Source organism: Protobothrops mucrosquamatus, unplaced genomic scaffold (genome assembly GCF_001527695.2).
Source record: "Protobothrops mucrosquamatus isolate PMUCROS unplaced genomic scaffold, P.Mucros_1.0 scaffold1319, whole genome shotgun sequence".
NCBI lineage: Eukaryota > Metazoa > Chordata > Lepidosauria > Squamata > Viperidae > Protobothrops > Protobothrops mucrosquamatus.
In genome coordinates this window covers 120113-138618 of record NW_015387520.1, presented here as the reverse complement: position 1 = coordinate 138618, position 18506 = coordinate 120113, and the positions used below count along the sequence as shown (strand labels likewise).

The following is an 18506-nucleotide window of genomic DNA, read 5'->3' as shown; positions in this document are numbered from 1 at the left end:
AAACAGCCTTTTTCAACTACTAAATTGTTTATCAATTTTTTCGCCTTCTGTTTTTTAAATTTATAAGCTAACTATCTTCCTGGTTTGTTTGCATTTTCAAAAAAGTTTTGCTTTGCTGTTTGTTGTGCCAATTTTTCTGATTCTGTTAAGTTTAATTTATGTTTTATTATTTCCATTTGTCTTTTCAATATTTTCTTTTCTGGGTTTATTTGTAGTTCTAATTTTCTAAATTCTTCTCTTAACAACTGACATTGTTGTCTCTTTTCTTTATTTTTTTTCGCCATGTATGTTATCTCTATGCCTTGAAAATATGCTTTGGTTGTATCCTATACATTTTGTAATGTTGTATCTTCTTTTTCTTTGAAGAAAAATTCCATTTCTTTTGTTGCTAAGTCTATAAATTCTTTCTCTTTTAATATAGATTGATTCAAAGTCCATCTTATTTTTTTCTGCATTCCTTTCCACACCATTTTTAATGGGTTATGATCTGCCCAAGTATCTAATTATATTTCAATTTCCTGCATATTAACCCTTAATTCAGGTGTCATTCAAATCATATCAATTCTGGACCAAGTTGTTATATATGTGTTCTTCTATATGTAAGAATATAAAAGAATGTTTTATATATGTATTCCTTTTATTGCCTATTGTGTGCCACCCAGCATCACTTCTTGCAAGATGTGCAGCTATATAAATTTGATTAATTAATAAATGAATCATAATGTTTGTTGCTTTGGTTTAAGGTATTACGTGAATCTGACTATAGTAATTTCTGACTTGGCGTATTTTAAAAACTTAGGCAATTGTGTTTTGTCCCACAAGGTCCCTTGGTTTTGTGCATTGTGTAAAATTGTCTACATTCAGATGACATAGAATGAAATAGTACAATATATCTCTAGTGCCAATTTCTATGTTTATTGTTGAAAATCTGTACCTGTATGTGTATAGAAATGCCCATGGAAAGCTCTCTCCATGCTGTCAGAAGCTCTGGAAAAGTTGCCTATTGAACTAAAGAAAGAAAAGGCATGGATATGTCACCCTGCATGTGTTTCTGTGGGCCATTTTATTAGGAACCAAAGTTATAGTTGCTAGGAATTATAATTATCTGCCCAAAGATGAGGGAAAGATAACTTTCTTTGTTTATATCACTCTGTCTCAACCTTGGCAGCTTGAAGATGAGTGGACTTCAACTCCCAGAGTTTCCCAGCCAGCCATGCAGGCTGGGGAATTCTGAGAGTTGAAGTCCCACACATCTCCAAGCTGCCAAGGTTGAGAAACATTGGTTTATATCAGAGGTCCTCAACCTTGGCAACTTTAAGACTTGTGGACTTCAACTCCCAGAATTTCTCAGCCAGCTTTGCTGGCTGAGGAATTCTGGGAGTTGAAGTCCACAAGTCTTAAAGTTGCCAAGGTTGAGGACCCCTGGTTNTCTGAGAGTTGAAGTCCCACACATCTCCAAGCTGCCAAGGTTGAGAAACATTGGTTTATATCAGAGGTCCTCAACCTTGGCAACTTTAAGACTTGTGGACTTCAACTCCCAGAATTTCTCAGCCAGCTTTGCTGGCTGAGGAATTCTGGGAGTTGAAGTCCACAAGTCTTAAAGTTGCCAAGGTTGAGGACCCCTGGTTTATATGATTTATATCACTGCCCATCTCACATAAATGACTGTGGATGGCTTACAAGATTAAAACACACAACAAATAATTCCCAGTTTAGCCCAAGGATATACAATAGCCCCACTCACAGAAAAACACATCAATTACAGAATTCATCTACCTACTTGATCCAACTGCCTGGGGAAATAGCCAGGTCTTCAATGCCTTGTGAAATGCGCTATTATTTTATATCTGGGAGAAAAGGCCACGATCGCACAAAATCAAATCATTTTAATACTATGGGATTTAATGGAAAGTATTTTTCAAAATATACTGGGTGAGCTAAAGTTTTCTTCATTTTGATTTGGTTATAAACCCCCTCCCTCCTTTTAAGTTGTGTGAATTAACCAATAATAATACATATCTAAAACCTCATTTATTTCAATGTTATAGTCATGGGTTTAAATCAGCGTTTCTCAACTTGGTAGTTTCCAGATGGATCAAACTACAACTCTCCAAATCCCAGATACAGATTACTAACTATATTGAGTCCATTCAGTCAGTTATTAAATGTGCTACTACTCTTCACTAGCCATAATACATATACTGTATGTCATTACTATTTAAACTCTGAACTCTTTTTCTTTATGGAAGGAGCCATCAGAAGTACCTATCTAGTTATACATATTAAAGCTGATAATATATGAATAGTATTGTTCCCATCTATTACCTCACAACAAGGTAGTTTCAGCCTCGGTTTATGATTCGTGCAATCACTTGGCACATAAGGGTTTAAAAACATTTGGCTCTTGGCCCAAAATGACTTCATCTCGCTATAAATCTCCTATTTGTTGGTAACAAAGCTATTAACAAGCTGTGCTGGAGCCACAACAGGCAAAATATAAATTACTCAAATAAATTAGCAGGTGCTGCAGAATAATTAAACCTGTATTAGATGTATCTCACTTAACCAAGCTTGCTTTGTAGAGAAGAAGGATTCCTTTTCATTACCCCTCATCCCCCCAATGGCCTGTGATGGTTGCTAATTTATAATCTTGTGTTTCCCTGGCAGGGTGATATCCAGCAGATGCTGATTGTTGATGATCCCAGAGCAGCGTATGATTACTGTGAGCACTACAGCCCAGACTGTGATTCTCCTGTGCCTAACGCTTCCCAAGCTCAAGAACCTCAAGTGGAGGAAGTAAGCAATGAGCCATTTTTTTAATTAAATGTATTATACTTTAGCACAGCGGTTCTCAACCTATGGGTCACGACCCCATTTGGAGTCGATCGACCATTTCACGGGGGTTGCCAAGCAAGGCTGTCCGCCATTTTTCCCCCTTTTCCGGCAGGTGCCTTACCTCCCTTGAGCTGGGCCAGCTGGTGGTCGGCCTGCTCCGTCTCTGCCACTTGCCAGCTACGCCTCGGCCGGCGCAGGGGGCAGAACCATGCATGCACAGCGCTCCCGGGCAGGGAAAGTCCTCGACTTACGACCGGTTGGGTAGTCCTTGACTTACGACCGGTTTAGTCCTCGACTTACGACTGGTTTAGTCCTCGACTTACGACCGGTTTAGTCCTCGACTTACGACCGGTTGGGGGTCGCGGCATTAAAAAGGTTGAGAACCACTGCTTTAGCAGATATGTTGGATTTATGCTATTGTGGAAGATTGACCTGGAGCTAAATTCCTCCCATTCTGAATGTGAGAGAATCAAATATTGCCTCTCTGTCCTATCTTGCAATGCATGTGTAATTTATACCCAGACTGCTTTTCTGAATATATTCAAGACCCTCCTTCAATTAAATAGACAGAAATGTAATGTTTTTTTCCATGGGATTTTGGAATGTTGGAAATAATTAGGAAACATGGATATGTTCTCTTAAATGAGGTCATTTCATTAAAGGAGAATCTGTGACTAAGATTTCTAAATATGATTGAGCCATAGTACTCCTCAGTGAAATGGAACTATCTCACATAGTAAAAAAATAAAAAAAAAGTTTAGAAGGCACTGGCAAGAGTAAGCTCTTAACTCTCACCAGTGCATTCTTCCTGATTGCAAGCTGACTTCCAGACAATCTCTCTGGCTTCTTTGACATTTTTATAGAGTCTTCCCCTAGTCTGTTCATTTGATTCCTGCTCCATTTCTGGATTTTGTCTTGATATAATAATAATAATAAAAACTCCTGACTATTTCCCCAAATAGTCCTTGCTATTCTCCCACTGAGCCCTAAATGTGATCTCCAATCTTACAAAATAAGAGCTGAAAAAGATAGAGAAATGATAGTTGCAAATGCTATTCCAAGTTGACTTTCTATGCTTGTTTAAAAGGCTAACGAATTTGTGGAATAAGGATATGGCTTATTTTATTATATGCATGGAAGATTTTGAAGCATTGCTGTCTGATAACCCCATTGATTATAATGTACTAGTTAGATGCTTATGTTATAGTCTTTAACTATTTTTGGAGTTCAGTATATATCTGAGTCTGAGTAGGCCTTGATTGCTTTTGTGATTTATATTTAAGGCTGAGCATGCACACTGCCTACTTTATCTCTGAAGTCATGGGTGGCAGATTTTAGTGCGGGTGGACTTTCCTTCCTTTGTGTTTGTTTGTCTGCCTGCTTACTCTGTCCATGAAATCAGATACATCTTATATTTATTTCTACAGTGTTTCCCATTAGCCCACAGGTCAAAGATGAGAGAAAGGTGAATGGTGGAAAGGATCTTTATAAATACTAAATTTTGTCTTTGTCCAAAGTTCCCTACAGAGATAATTTAAACCCAATCTAAAGTTTCTAAATAAACTAGGATGGTTTATTTTTGCATGTAGTGCATGACATTTTCCAATAACCTCTGCTAATTTCTCCACGTGAATACTTATAGGATATTACAGTTGGCCTAAGAAACATAGAAACATGATCACTTGTTTGCCTTCTTGTTTACGGCAAATTTGACTGCGATTAATTGATTTTGCAACCTGTCACTTTTATGAGCCTTACTTTTGAGATTTAAAGATTTATCTTAAGATTTATTTTGAAATTTAATGTATATTTGAAATTTGTATTTCAAATGTGTTTAACAAATATTTTTGAACAGGTGTTGATTTTCAGAATGACAAGCAATAAGTATCTTTAGACCTCAAAGGACAAAGAGAATTTGCATTTTCAAATTGTGACATTGATTCATTTTGTACTTGAACATCTCTATGACCTGCTCTCTTTGGACTCCTCAGGAGCCACAAGGAATTTAAATGTAAAAGCTTCTATTTTGTATTATTGATTATTATAAGACCAATGAAAAGTTGGGACTGCTCTAGATTGAATTAAAAGACTCATTGCTTGTGGTAGGAACCTTGTGGTTTTGAATTATTCAACAGTCTGTGCTTAGGATTCAAAATATCTTAAGGATGTGCAGTGATTTCAGTTTGCTAGACAATCTGATGCTGCTATACTATCCGCACTTTCAGGCTTTGCTGCTAAGAATTTAACATCCACACCATGCAATAGGTTTTAGTATCTCAAGGATTTAGTAATCCTCTCTCTCTATCCTCTCTATTCTCCCTTTCATTAACAGAAATATAATAAATAATAATAATAATACAATACAGAGAAAATGATAAAACCAATTTATAAACACAAACACCATAACTAAGGCAGGGTGGCACAGTGGCAGAGAGAGAAAACCATGGATAGGCTGGGCAAGTGAAAAAAGCTTTCCATTCAGATATTTCATGGGTGCTCAGGAAGATCTTTAGAATAAAAGTGGGCATCTAGAAAAGAAGATACTTCAAATATTCTCCAGTCCCTGAACCATAGCTAAATAAATACCGGCAAAAGAACTGACAGCAAGGTATCTGAGGATTAGATTGAGATCTATAAATTGTTTGTGACCTTATAAATCAAAAGGAACACCATGTGGTGTACTGCTACTACTACGCCCACTACTAAAATAGTCCTCAAATTACAATCATTCATTTAGCATCCATTTGAAGTTGCAATGCCACTGGAAAAAAATTGACTTACAACTGGTTCTCACGCTTATAAACTTTGCAGCATCCCCACAATCATGTGATTAAATTTCAGGTGATGGCAACTGGCATGTATTTGCAATGGTTGTAGCGTCCCAGGTCATGTGGTTGCCATTAGTGACTTTCCTGGCAGACTGACAGGAAAGTCACACTGACAGGTAAGTCAGTGGGGGAATCTGGACTCACTTTAATAGCTGCATAGTTCCTTAAGAACTGCAGTGATGTGCCTAACAGTTTGGGGCATCTAACCATAGAAGAAAAACATCGTAACATCAGGTGTGGTTCAATTAACAAACCACCATAGGTAGAAATGGAAATTCTGGTTCCAATTGTGCTCATAAGTCAAGGACTATTTGCATTATAATTTTGAATGAGGCTTAAGAGTTGAGGCTCTGTCTCTTCTTCTTTTTTAAACATTCTCTTTCAGGATAATAATTTAATAGCTAAACAGCTTATGTAATGATGTAATGGAATATAAGTTGGATGATGCAATGATAGGAATGACTCAGCAGGGTCTGTGTCTCTTTAAGAGCCTGAGTATAAAAGGGAAGGCTTTTGTTGGAGGGTCTCTCTCTTGTTTATTTCCTGCTATAACTGCTGTGTGTTGGAGTTTGCTGTATTACCATGTATATGTATCTTGTTCCTAGTGTATATTGTAGATAGTGTAAGATAAACCACCATTTAATATAGACCACTGTTTACTGTATTTACTCCTGGATTATCTCAGCGCAATAAGACTATGCATGCTCTGACATTCTCTTTGCATTGTTCAGATACATTAAACTAAGTCAAGACAAATCATATTAGTGTAATCCCAATTTGGGAGTCAGAGATGAAAAAAAGAAGAAGAAAAAAGAAGATCCGTCTAATGATGTACATTCTGGCCTTCTCCGAGCTGGATTGTCCCCTCTAGTATGTGCATATAAGCAAAGTTGAAAATGCCTTGCTTGGAACATAATCCCACCACTCAATAAATCTCAGTGCCTTGACTGAAGAAACTGATCTCCAAAGGGAACTCTGCTTCATTTGTTTTGACTTGGCCCTAGTTGCAGGGGACATCTGAAAGAAAGCAAATACATGTTTAAATTAAAAGTGTTTTATGGAAGGAAGAGCCAAGGAAGTCTAGCTATATTTCCTCAGGGACTCATTGCACGGTTTTTTCCCCTCATTAATGTACTTTTCCTTTTCTCCCAAATCCTGCTGCCTTATTAGAGCTCTGTTTTCCCTTAGAGACACAGATCACATGAGACAGTTTTTTAATGTCTGAGACAAAGGATGTGCATGAATTAGATAAATTATCCTGAGTCAAGATAATAAAATGGTCTAGTTAGGACAGCATTTCAGGGTATTTCCTGAAAGCAATTACAACGATGTCATCCATAAATATTTCAGTAACCTTTGATTCTTGTACAGTCTTTGGGAACTGATCTCTTCTAACCTCAAATCATTTTAACATGATAAAAATTTGTGCCTTTGAGTCAAATGACATGCAGCAGTGGAGAAAAGGCGCTTTCTTTCAGAAAGGCTTTGGAATTCCTTCACTGTGGCAGTGTTGTCAATATGCATTAGATGACGTCATGTACCAGTATGCATTAAGACAGGGAAATGTCTTAGCTAAGGAGAGAGAACCAACCTAGAATTAAGGAGAAATTTCCTGACAGTGAGAACAGTTAATCGGTGGAACGACTTGCCTCCAGAAGTTGTGAATGCTCAAACACTGGAAGTTTTTAAAGAAAAGATTAGACAACCATCTGTCTGAAATGGTATAGGGTTTCCTTGGCTTGGACTAAAAGATCTCCAAGGGCCTTTCCAACTCTGTTATTCTGTCTAGCAACAACCCAATTCAATGAACTCCGTCCAGAGATTGTCAGAATTAGAAATGTTTCCAGAACTTGACAGCTTTTAGTTTTTATGGTCTTTAAACAGGATTTCTACATAGTAAGATTTCCTACTCTGAAAGCAAACCCTAAAACAATTGCTTCTTCTTTGGAATTGTAGTAATATCATCCATTCAAGTTAGGATGTAGACAAATTGTGCAGTACTTTCCCTAAGCCCTTCATTACCACCTTTGCCATTTAGCAATGCCTTTTATAGTGCATAATAGGATGTGAAAATCAGCCTCCTTCGGATTAGAGATATTTGTTGCATGATTTATTAATACACGAATCATGCAACAATACATGTGCAAATGCCAACATTCATCTACATTTTTAATATAAATATAAACTGCAACTTGAATTTTTTGAGGTTTGCATTATAAAGACAAACTCTGACTAGGAGCCACCTAGAGATGGTTGAAAGTGGGCAACTATATAAATAGTTTTAAACAAATGAGCAAACAGGCATTTATGCCCAGATTGATCTGGGCACTATGGATTAAGAAAGTTCTCATTGGGAATCATAATGTAGGATTTCCTTAAAACAAGTATGTATTCATATTAAATGCATTTGCAGCAACTGCCCTCCCCTCCCCATTTTTGGGGAGGGGCAGGGGGTATTTCAATCATTAATACATGCTGGAAATGGAGCATTCTTTCTCCTTCATCAGCTTCCAGGCCAGTGTTGCCTATTTTAGATAGTTTAATTGATCCATTCATTTATCATTACTTTAAATCTTCCTTCACGAAGGATTTAATAAATTCCTCTCTCTGTATTCCTTCAAACTCAAAAGTTGATTAAAACATCAGAATATTATTTTCATTTCAGGATATTTAGAAAAATACACGTCCAATACCAAAACAGATTTTGTATCCTACTCAGAATATTTCATATAATTCAGTTTCCTCCTCTCTTTTTTTTTTTAGCAGTGAGCTGATGCTCCTAGAATGCAGTTAATGAAAAAAACAGTCATTTTCACTGGAGCTGCATAATGATTAAGTTGTATGATACAAATGTGCTTCTCTCTGGTAAAAGGAGGCATGAATTCACAGTGGGGAGATTATATTACATCAAGCAACGCAAACATTTATTCATTTCATTCCTGAACTTGTATCAAAACAGTCATCCATGTGCAATAATCATTACAAATGGATCTTTACCAGTTGGACCTAACCTTGTTGTAACTTCAGACCTTCTACAGAAAGAAATGCTTTTCCTGGACTTTTAACTCATTTTGGACATTTTGTCCTTTAAGTTCGGTCTGTATCCAGGCTGGGCCTCTGGTGCTTCTCCACTTTTGCCTGCAACTATAATAGTTGCTTTTCAGATCATAGAAATCATTTTTGCAATTGCTTCTGTAACAAATGGAATACCTGTCAGTTAGATCAAAACTCCAGTTACTGGTATGTTCAAGGATTTGGGAATGAATGTTTTCTCAGATACCAATCTACCTCAGTGTAAAAACTTCTTGATAATTATTCTAAGTGAATCCAAAAAACATTAGGGAGGAAGATACTTGAAAGGTGCTTCATTTTGATCTTTTCATGCAGAAAGAAACAAAAAAGACTATAATTAGCAAAAGGCTGTTATTATGAAAGTATCCTTATCTAACTCTGCTAAATCCTTATAGTGCTCATATAGCTGCTTTATTGCCATTTCTTCCTCTGATCCTTCCTGCTTGTTCATAATTATTGTTCATTGGATGATAATTGATTGCTAATTGCACAGGTTACCTCTTTCTTATGATTACTATTTATATTATTGTTTTAGATTGAATTTTCCCCAATAACTGTTCCTTCTATGCCAGGGATCTTCAAACTTGGCCCTTTTATGACTTGTGGACTTCAACTCCCAGAATTCCACAAATCATAAAACGGCCAAGTTTGAAAACCCTTGTTCTATGCATTCTCTCACCTCTCATCCCATTCCCCAGGATTCTCTCAGTCTTTGCGGGGAGAAAGATAATTGAGCTAGAGTAGTCATTACCTGAATAAAAGCTGTATTACAGGTGTTAGGTCCGGAGAATAATGGCACTTGAGATGATGCATTTCTAACAGGTCTTTATTCTCTGCTTCCAATCTACGAACAACCCGAGCACAGAGGCACGCAGGCCTCTATATATACCCTCAGATCCCCGGGCAATTCCAACCAATAACAAGGCAGTCTTTTCCCGCCTTGCGCATGTGCGCAAGGCCGGCACCACTCAGTCTGGTCCCGGGCAGCTTTTGCAAATGCCCGGGACTCTTGCATCATCCCGAGCCTGCTTCTGCAGGCATGGGACACAACACCCCTCCCCCCTAGATAAAATAATGCTGCGCCCACCATGGACGCCACCTTTGGAAGAAGGGTGGAAGGAAGCCGAAGTAGTGTGGTGAATCATGTTGGCTTGTAGAAACCCCTTCTGTCGACCCAGGCAAATCGCAGCGATGTGGCCTTTCTTTCCGCACGCTCGGCAGATGGCGGAACGGAACCGACATTCCGCTCGCTTGTGGCGACCACTGCATCCAAGGCAACGAAGATCAGCTGGGCCCTTGTCCTGACGATCTTTGAACCTCCTCCCAGCTGCTTGATAAAGCTTGTCCACCTCCTTGTAGATGGTTGCAGTCTCTGGAGCGCTTTGAGTGGGCTGCCGATTCTTGACCGCTCTACCAGCAGCTTCCTCTGCCGTAACCTCTCGCAGAGCATCTTGGAAAGAGACATCTTCCTTGGCGAACAGCTTCTGCTGTAAGTCTCTGTTCCTCAGTCCGCACACAAAACAATCACGCAGTCTTTCCTCTAAGTCCTTGAAATCACACAGTTTAGCTGCTCTTCTCAAAACTGCAATGTATTCTTTTGCTGATTCCCCAGCTCGCTGATCTCTCAGTTCAAATGTGTGTCTCCAAGCAATGACAGATTGCTTTGGCTGGAAGTGTTCCTTCAAAACTTTCTTTAGATCGGAGTATGACACTGTTTCCAGCGAGGCTGGGGCGATTAGGTTCTCGGCGATCTCAAAGGCGTCTTGCCCACAAACGCACAACATTGTGGCAGCCTTTAAGCCTTCCTCTCTTATCTGGTTTACGCGGAAGTAAGTCTCGACTCTTGCAACGTAAGATTCCCACTTCTCGGGGTGAGAGACATCGAATTCCGCTAAACGCCCAATTTTCGCCATGATCGAGGTTTTCTTCAGCTGCACGCACCCTCCAGCGATTTCGTACTGGCAGGATAAACGCTGACTTCAACGCCGTCGTTCCTCTTCCGGACTTCTTTGGGTGAGTCTTCAAGCTTCCCTAGCTGTTTAGACTGAATCCCATCCTCGTCACCAGTGTTAAGTCCGGAGAATAATGGTGCTTGAGACGATGCATTTCTAACAGGTCTTTATTCTCTGCTTCCAATCTACGAACAACCCGAGCACAGAGGCACGCAGGCCTCTATATATACCCTCAGATCCCCGAGCAATTCCAACCAATAACAAGGCAGTCTTTTCCCGCCTTGCGCATGCGCGCAAGGCCGGCGCCACTCAGTCTGGTCCCGGGCAGCTTTTGCAAATGCCCGGGACTCTTGCATCATCCCGAGCCTGCTTCTGCAGGCACGGGACACAACAACAGGGGTCTTCAAACTTGGCCCTTTTATGACTTGTGGACTTCAACTCTACATGGGTGCCTGGCTGAGGAATTCTGGAAGTTGAAGTCCACAAGTCATAAAAGGGCCAAGTTTGAAGACTCCTGCTATATTGATTAGTTAAGACAATGTTCTCAGCTTGGCTGGGGAATTCTGGCAGTTGAAGTCTACATATCTTAAAGTTGCCAAGGTTGTGAAACACTGAGTTAAGGCATCTGCATAAAATTCATTCTTGCATTTTTATAACTGCTGACCAAATTGTCTGGAATGAAAGACTCATTAAAGTTTTCATCTATAGTCTCAGAAGATTTTATTGTTTTTGAAGTTTAGTTCCATGCACTTTTTATGACCAATTAGTGCAGGGTTATGCTTTTGGGCTGGATTTGGAATGAGTTTAGTATTTATCATTTCTTAGTATTTGTGAAAGAAAGAAAGAAATTCTTTTATTTTTGAAAGATAATCTTGGTACTATACATATAATTATATTAATGTACTGACCCTTGAGAATTGCTCTTGAGTTTCTTTATTCACTGAATTAATGCTGGCAAAGAGCCACACAGAAATTCATCAGCCTGTTCTCCTTATCCCCCAACATTGGGGAAAAGGGCAAGGAGATACAAATACATAAAATGTTTTCAGAAACTATTCAGAAAAACAACTCAAATAGAAAAGATACATTTTTTAAAAAATAAACTGTTTATTTGTATATCTGATGCAATTTGTAATAATTGCAGAGAGTGTCATTAAATATAAGGAATTTAGCCTGAAGCATTCAATTATAAAAGTGCTTGGTTTGCTAAAATTTGAGGGAGTGGGTGCACATTACCAGAATAAGTATCTGGAAATGGAGAATGATTTCTTAAGTATATAAGCTAAATTTGTCATAAAAATAAAGTATACAATCTTTACTGATTAGTATCATGGCAAATAAGTATCCATGGAGAATAATATGGCATCAATAAAGAATATTTGTAGCTCAGAGAGCACCAAGGACCATTCAATAATATGGCATATAAGGCAATCATTAATTGAAATGTATAAGTTAGTTTGAATTAGTTTCTGTGCTCTAATTCAAATTTCCCTACTCTGGGTACCCTCCACCCATGTAGATTTCAACTCTTCAATTCCCAGTAATGGCCATGCTGGCTGGAATTCTGAAAGTTGAAGTCCACACATCTATTATCAGACTGGCTTCATTGGGGAAAAAATTCATCCATTGAATTCCTAAGATATGGACCAAATACTACAAAGATTCTCCAAAGCACCTGAAGGCAGGACAAGAAGCAATGGATGGAAATGTATCAAAGAAAGCTCTAACCTAGAACAAAGGAGAAATTTCCTGACAGTGAGAACAATTAATTAGTGGAATGGCTTGCTTCCAGAAGTTGTGGGAGTTCCAACATTGGAGGTTTTTAAGAAGAGATTGGGCAACCATCTGTTTGAAATAGTATAGAGTTTACTGCTTGACCAGGGCGTTGGACTAGAAGATCTCCCAGGTCTCTTCCAACTCTGTTATTCTATTCTGTTCTCCATCTGACCCATCATGATATTCTAGAACCATTTAAGAAAAATGCTTTTCTCAGTGGAGCAGTCAGAATGTAAATGATTATGAACTCTGATCAACTGGAAATAAACAGCTCAAGATCAGAAAGATATTTTGTTAAATTGAGTCAGATAAAATACTCTTGGAATTCACAACTCACAAGCAATTTTTTTTGTTCTGTATACTTTTTTCTCTAAAGAATAACTGATTAGCAATAGAAGGATTTCTCCTACTCTCCCCTCCCCCATTTCCAAACTAAGCCTTTTCCCTTGATCCCATGAATATGTTTGTGGCACAATCTGGTTTTTAAACTAGATTGTTCATTAGGTAATCTATTCTCCAAAGCATCTGAAGACAGAACAGGAAGAAATGGATGGAAACTAATCAAGGAGAGAACCAAACCTAAGACTAAGGAGAAATTTCCTGACAGTTTAAAACAATTAATCAGTGGAACAACTTGCTTCCAGAAGTTGTGGATTCTCCAACATTGGAGGTTTTTAAGAAGTTTGGACAACCATCTGTCTGAAGTAGTATAGCAGGGGTGTCAAACTCAATTTCACTGAGGGCCACATCAGCATTGCGGATGCCCTTGGAGGGCCGAGTGGGTGTGGCCAGAGTGGGTGCAGCCTACTGGGTGGGTGTGGATGGAGTGGGTGTGGCCTACTGGGTGGGTGTGGCCAGTTCTACATCATTCGCGTCAAGGGGGCCTGTGGGGGCCTGGGCAGGACAGATCTGAGGGTCTCTGGCAGAAGGGGGTGGGACCGGGGCAAGTGCCAAGGCATGGTCCACCGGGGCAAGTGCCAAGATGGCCACCACAAAATTGTACATTGGCTCCTGGCTTGCCTGGGCCAGGGCCAAGGCAGTGGGGGCCGTTCCCTCACTGTTTCCAGGATGTCTTTGCAGGCCACATGAAACCACTTCACGGGCCACATCCGTCCCACCTGGCCTTGTGTTTGACATGTTTGTAGTATAGGGTTTCCTGCTTGAGCAGGGAGTTGAATTAGGAGACTTCCAAGGTCCCTTCCAACTCTGTTATTCTGTTATTATCCTGAATATCTACTCCAAACAATATAATCAGAAATGGCCTCTTTCTTACTTGCTTTGTGCTTAAATAAGTAGTGAAACTAGCAAACAAAACTTTTAAAAGAAAAAAAACTAGTGAAAGAAAATCTCTTTGGATTACATTAAAAATGGTTTCCAAGTGAAATTTATGGTTGAGATTATGGTATATAATTTCATCCTTAATGTAAGATGAATATATAATATATCTAGATTGTTCACTCTAGTTCTCAGGAGATAGTAGGATGTACATTAAATCAGATCATCAGTAATGTGTTCAGTATTTTAGCTCTCACCCTTTTATAAACTTGGCAGCAGTTCAAGCCCATTTTTCACATTTGGCAAATGAAGTGATGGAGTTTCTTCTGGGCTGTACCAATTCAGTATAGAAAGGGTAGAATGACTTGGTTTAATGTTCCTCTCGGCAAAGAAATAAATGTGGAGTCCTTGGTGATAATTTTTTTCTGTGTGGAAAGATATTATTTTCTCCTGAAATCTACTTTTGCATGTATATAATTATATTTATGTTATTCTAGTTTTGGTGCAGAGGACAATTCAGTTACATGAGCAGTAACAGCCATCTGAAATGGTACAAGTTCAGAAAGTAGCTATTTCAACAACCAGATCTTATAGTATGTATATGACTTTATAAGGTCAGTGTAATCTGTGATCAAACATGAGACTTCATGATCATTGGATAATGCTTCTGCTCTTTTTCTGCCTTTCCCAGGAGGAGAAAAAATGATTAGGAATGAAGCAGCTAACCAGGAGAGACTCCAGAAGTAATCCTCAGTCTGTCTCATAGTTTAGAAATTCCAACACAAATTGTCTGTTCAATCTTTTTTTTCAGCAACTGTTATCAGAGAATTAAGAAGTGGAGAGTGTGTATGAGAGAGAGAGAGAGAGAGAGAGAGAGAGAGAGAGAGAGAGAGAGAGAGAGAGAGAGAGAGAGAGAGAGAGAGAGTTTTAGAAGGGAGAACTGTCTGTCTTTTTTCCAAGAAATTAAAATTTTTTAGCTTCATTATTCTGAAACATTAGGTCCTCCAAACTTGTTTTGAGTGTTTGTTACTGCTTAAAAGGAAAGGAATTTCAAATTCCTTAAAAGAAATGTAGGACTATGGGGGATATGTTCCAATATTGTTCCAATATTTGAGGGGCTTCTACAAAGATGAGGGGGGCAAACTATTTTCCAAAGCACTAAAAGGCAAGACAAGAAACAATAGATTGAAACTAACCAAGGAGAGAAGCAACTTAGAGCTAAGGAGAAATTTTGTAATGGTGGGAGCAATTAACCAATGGAATAACTTGCCTTCAGAAGTTGTGGGTGCTCCATCACTGAAAGCTTTCAGAAAGAGGTTGGACAACCATTTGTCTGAAATGATGTAGGATTTCCTGCTCGAGCAGGGTTGGACTAGAACAGTGGTGGCGAACCTATGGCACGGGTGCCAGAGGCGGCACTCAGAGCCCTCTCTGTGGGCATGCGGGCCGTCGCCCCAGTCCTACGCCTTCAACTGGGTTTTATAAAACCTTTTCGCTTTAGGCCTCCGCTGCTGTGTGCAAAAAAAAAGGTTCAATCAGTCAATTTCAACTTCTCGTGGGAAAAAAAGATCTCGCAAAGTTGGAATTGATTGATTGAACTTTTTAGTCCCACCCAGTCTGTCATTACCACCACAGCCACAACCACCCAATGGGCCACGCCCACCCAATTGGCCACACCCAGCCAATGGGCCACACCCACCCGGCACTCAACGAGGGATAAGTGGGTTTTGGGTTGCAGTTTGGGCACCCGTTCTCTAAAAGGTTCGCCATCACTGGACTAGAAGAACTATGAAGTCCCTTCCAACTCTATTATTCTATGTTCTATGTTTTGTATTTCTCAATCTGAAAGAAGATATACTTTGAAGGTCTTGATTTATCAAGCTAAGCAGACTGCTTCATCTCCATCAGCTATTTGGACCATCAGGAGGTCTATGTTGAGAAAGAAGATGCCTGCAGAAATCTGCGGCTTAAAATTAAAGAGAAGAAATATAACAAATGGTCTCTAATCCTGTTAAAACATAATTTGAGCATAACTAAGAAGACACAAGGCTTATTTTAAACTGAAATATAATTGCCAACATCACACAAAATGAATTCAGAAAATGATGTGAAGAGATTCCAAGCATGAGCCAAGATTTAGAGAAGGGATATTGCTTGGTGACAGATTATTTAGTTGCCTGTGAATGACCAATCATCAATAAAAAGAAATATCTAAAGAATCTACAATATCACTTGTATCACTAATAATTTGATTCTGTATAAAGTGATTTCATCTGCTCAAATGATATACGTACATACATTGCAAAATGTTAAAATCCATTGCCATAATGTTTCATTCTTAGGTTACATCTGGCAAAACTGTATTAACTGGAACAGACCCATGGTGTCACGGTGGATGGGAAATGATGAACTATGACAGTCCAAAAGTTGTCTCAGAAAGAAAAGTGATTTAGCTGTGATGGATATTATATCAAGAACATTTCTATAATGTCTAGTTCATCCAACTGCAGTAACGTTTGCTCAGAATTAGCAGACTGTTAGACTGCACATCTAGTTAGCATAATAATCTGTCTAGAGTCTTTAGGTGGATTGACAAAGCTAAGTAAGAGGCGAAAATGTACATTTATTATAGCATACTGGTTCATTGAATTCTTGGCTCTCTTACAAAAAAATATTAATGACAGCTCACAAATTTAAAAAAAAAACATGAGACAGAAGGAAATTTATATTATATTTCACAAAGTCCTTATAGGTCTATGTTGTGAATATAATGAATAAACATAATGGTGCCTTTTTTAAAGCGATACTTTGTGGAAATATTAAACAGAAGGTCCTAGAAGAGCATAAACATTTTTCAATTGATTGTGTGTGGTGCAATTCTGCTTTCTAAATATCCCCCCCCTTTTTTTTGTATGTATCTTCTTGATCTTATGAATGAATAGCTTTTCAAAATGTGCCTCTGACAAGCCTTAGAATGAATATCAATTTACTTTGTCTTTTTTGTGTATGTTTTTAATCAGCATACTTGGTACTTTTTTTTTTTTATTCAGTCAATGTTTCCATTTGTTTTGTGGTCTCCAAAGAACTGCTTCTAATCTGTCTTTAGTCACTTTATTTACCCCCAAATTGGCATAGTCTGGAGCAGTTGCTAATTTTGCAATCAGACAAATGCTCTCATTGTTAATAGAAATAATGCTAAACTTAGGCAATCCTTTTAAAAATGCTCATCTGAGTGCTAGAAAGAAATAATAACTCCTTTCTTGTACAGTAGCTCAGTGATAAAGCCCTTGCTTTGTAATTTATAATTATAACTTATAATTTTATAATTTGTAAGTTATAATTTATAGCCTTCATCTTGTGCAAGACATTCCCCATTTTTTAAATTGAATTCTAGGATTCCTGTGTAGCTGTCCTAGAAACATAACTAACATTTTTTTGCCTGCTAAAGTTTATGTTTCCTAGGGATAGTTTGCTATTGAAGTATAGCCCTTATTCATGACTAGTTGACTTTACAGTATGTGGGTTGATAGTCATATTATTTATTTTTAAAAACTTTCTTAGACTAATCTGAAATAGTTAGCGAGTTGCTTTAGCTAAGGCAGATATTTGGAAGAAGGTTGTTTGCATACATTAACATGTTTGATCATTAGCATCCCAAGAGATGGATTAGTCTGGGATTTCTGCCTTTTCTTAAAGACATGCCACCTCCTATCTGTTCATTTCAAAAAGAATTTTAGAAAAGGGCTGGTAATTTAAACCCACATAACTTTCAACTAGTCTGGTTCAAAACTGAGTTGATATGTTGAAAACTTGTGTGATTCAACTGGGTGCTTTAGAATATGTCGATCTAGCCACTAAGACATTCTCCGTCTCTTTTTTCCCTCTTTACCTGCTTCATAAAATAATTACACTGAATTCAATGAAGTTTTTGTTAGTGACATATTTTCACTCATTTTTGTTTGTTTGCCCACATGAGCCCATGTAACTGAGCTTCCTTGGATGCCAGCCAAAGAAGAAAGACATTGAGGTGTTACATTCCTTTGTGGTCACAAAGTCCGCTAGTTTCTAGCCTGGCACTTTAACCACAACACCAATCTCTTAGTTGTCTGTCAGTAGAGGTTTCAGAAATTCAGCTAAGAGGGGGGGGGGGGGAAATCAAATTCAGAAAAATATACAGGGTTTAAGAATATCTTCTTGGAGTTTTTAATTTTATTTTGAAACTTCTAAAACTGTGTCTTACTATTTCCTTTCTGAATTTATTTGGAGTTGATGGTTTTCATTCGTTGGTTTTCAAAAAAGGTACAGTTGGTTTAAAGAGTCAGTTCATTAAAGTTAATGTCTCTTTTCAAGCAGCTATACCTTTGCTTAAACTTTTTTAAAATTTGGAAAAATAAATTACTTTCTTGTTTGCTAGTATGTAATGAATATGTATTAAAACAAACTACTGAGTTCCTAGAAGATAATCTTAATTTTTTTTTAAATGCGCTAGTTTTCCTTTGCAAAACATTGTATCTGCTGAAATTACAAGACAATAAACAATACATTTTATCTTTTGTAGATTAAAAAGTTCGGGTTAGGTCAAAAATGTCAACATTAATACTTATTGTAAAGAACATATAATAGCTTGAGGCATAATAGGTACTTCTACTATATCAAGGGAGGAGAACCCTTTATCCTTTTATGGTCTGTTAAACTTCAATGTTACTTGGAGGGAGTCTACATTTTGTGGATGGGTATCTTTAGATCAAACATTGAGAGTAATAAGAGT

The 18506-nt window shown here is 38.1% G+C and overlaps 1 protein-coding gene across 1 annotated transcript in view; it reads left to right on the top strand.

Annotated features, from left to right (window-relative positions):
* LOC107292301 (collagen alpha-1(XI) chain) overlaps positions 1-18506 on the top strand; it is a 137748-nt gene that overhangs the window by 60665 nt on the left and 58577 nt on the right. The window contains exon 4 of the mRNA XM_015821381.1: positions 2668-2796. Coding sequence (XP_015676867.1) covers positions 2668-2796 — 129 coding nt within the window. The remainder of the gene's footprint in view (positions 1-2667; positions 2797-18506) is intronic.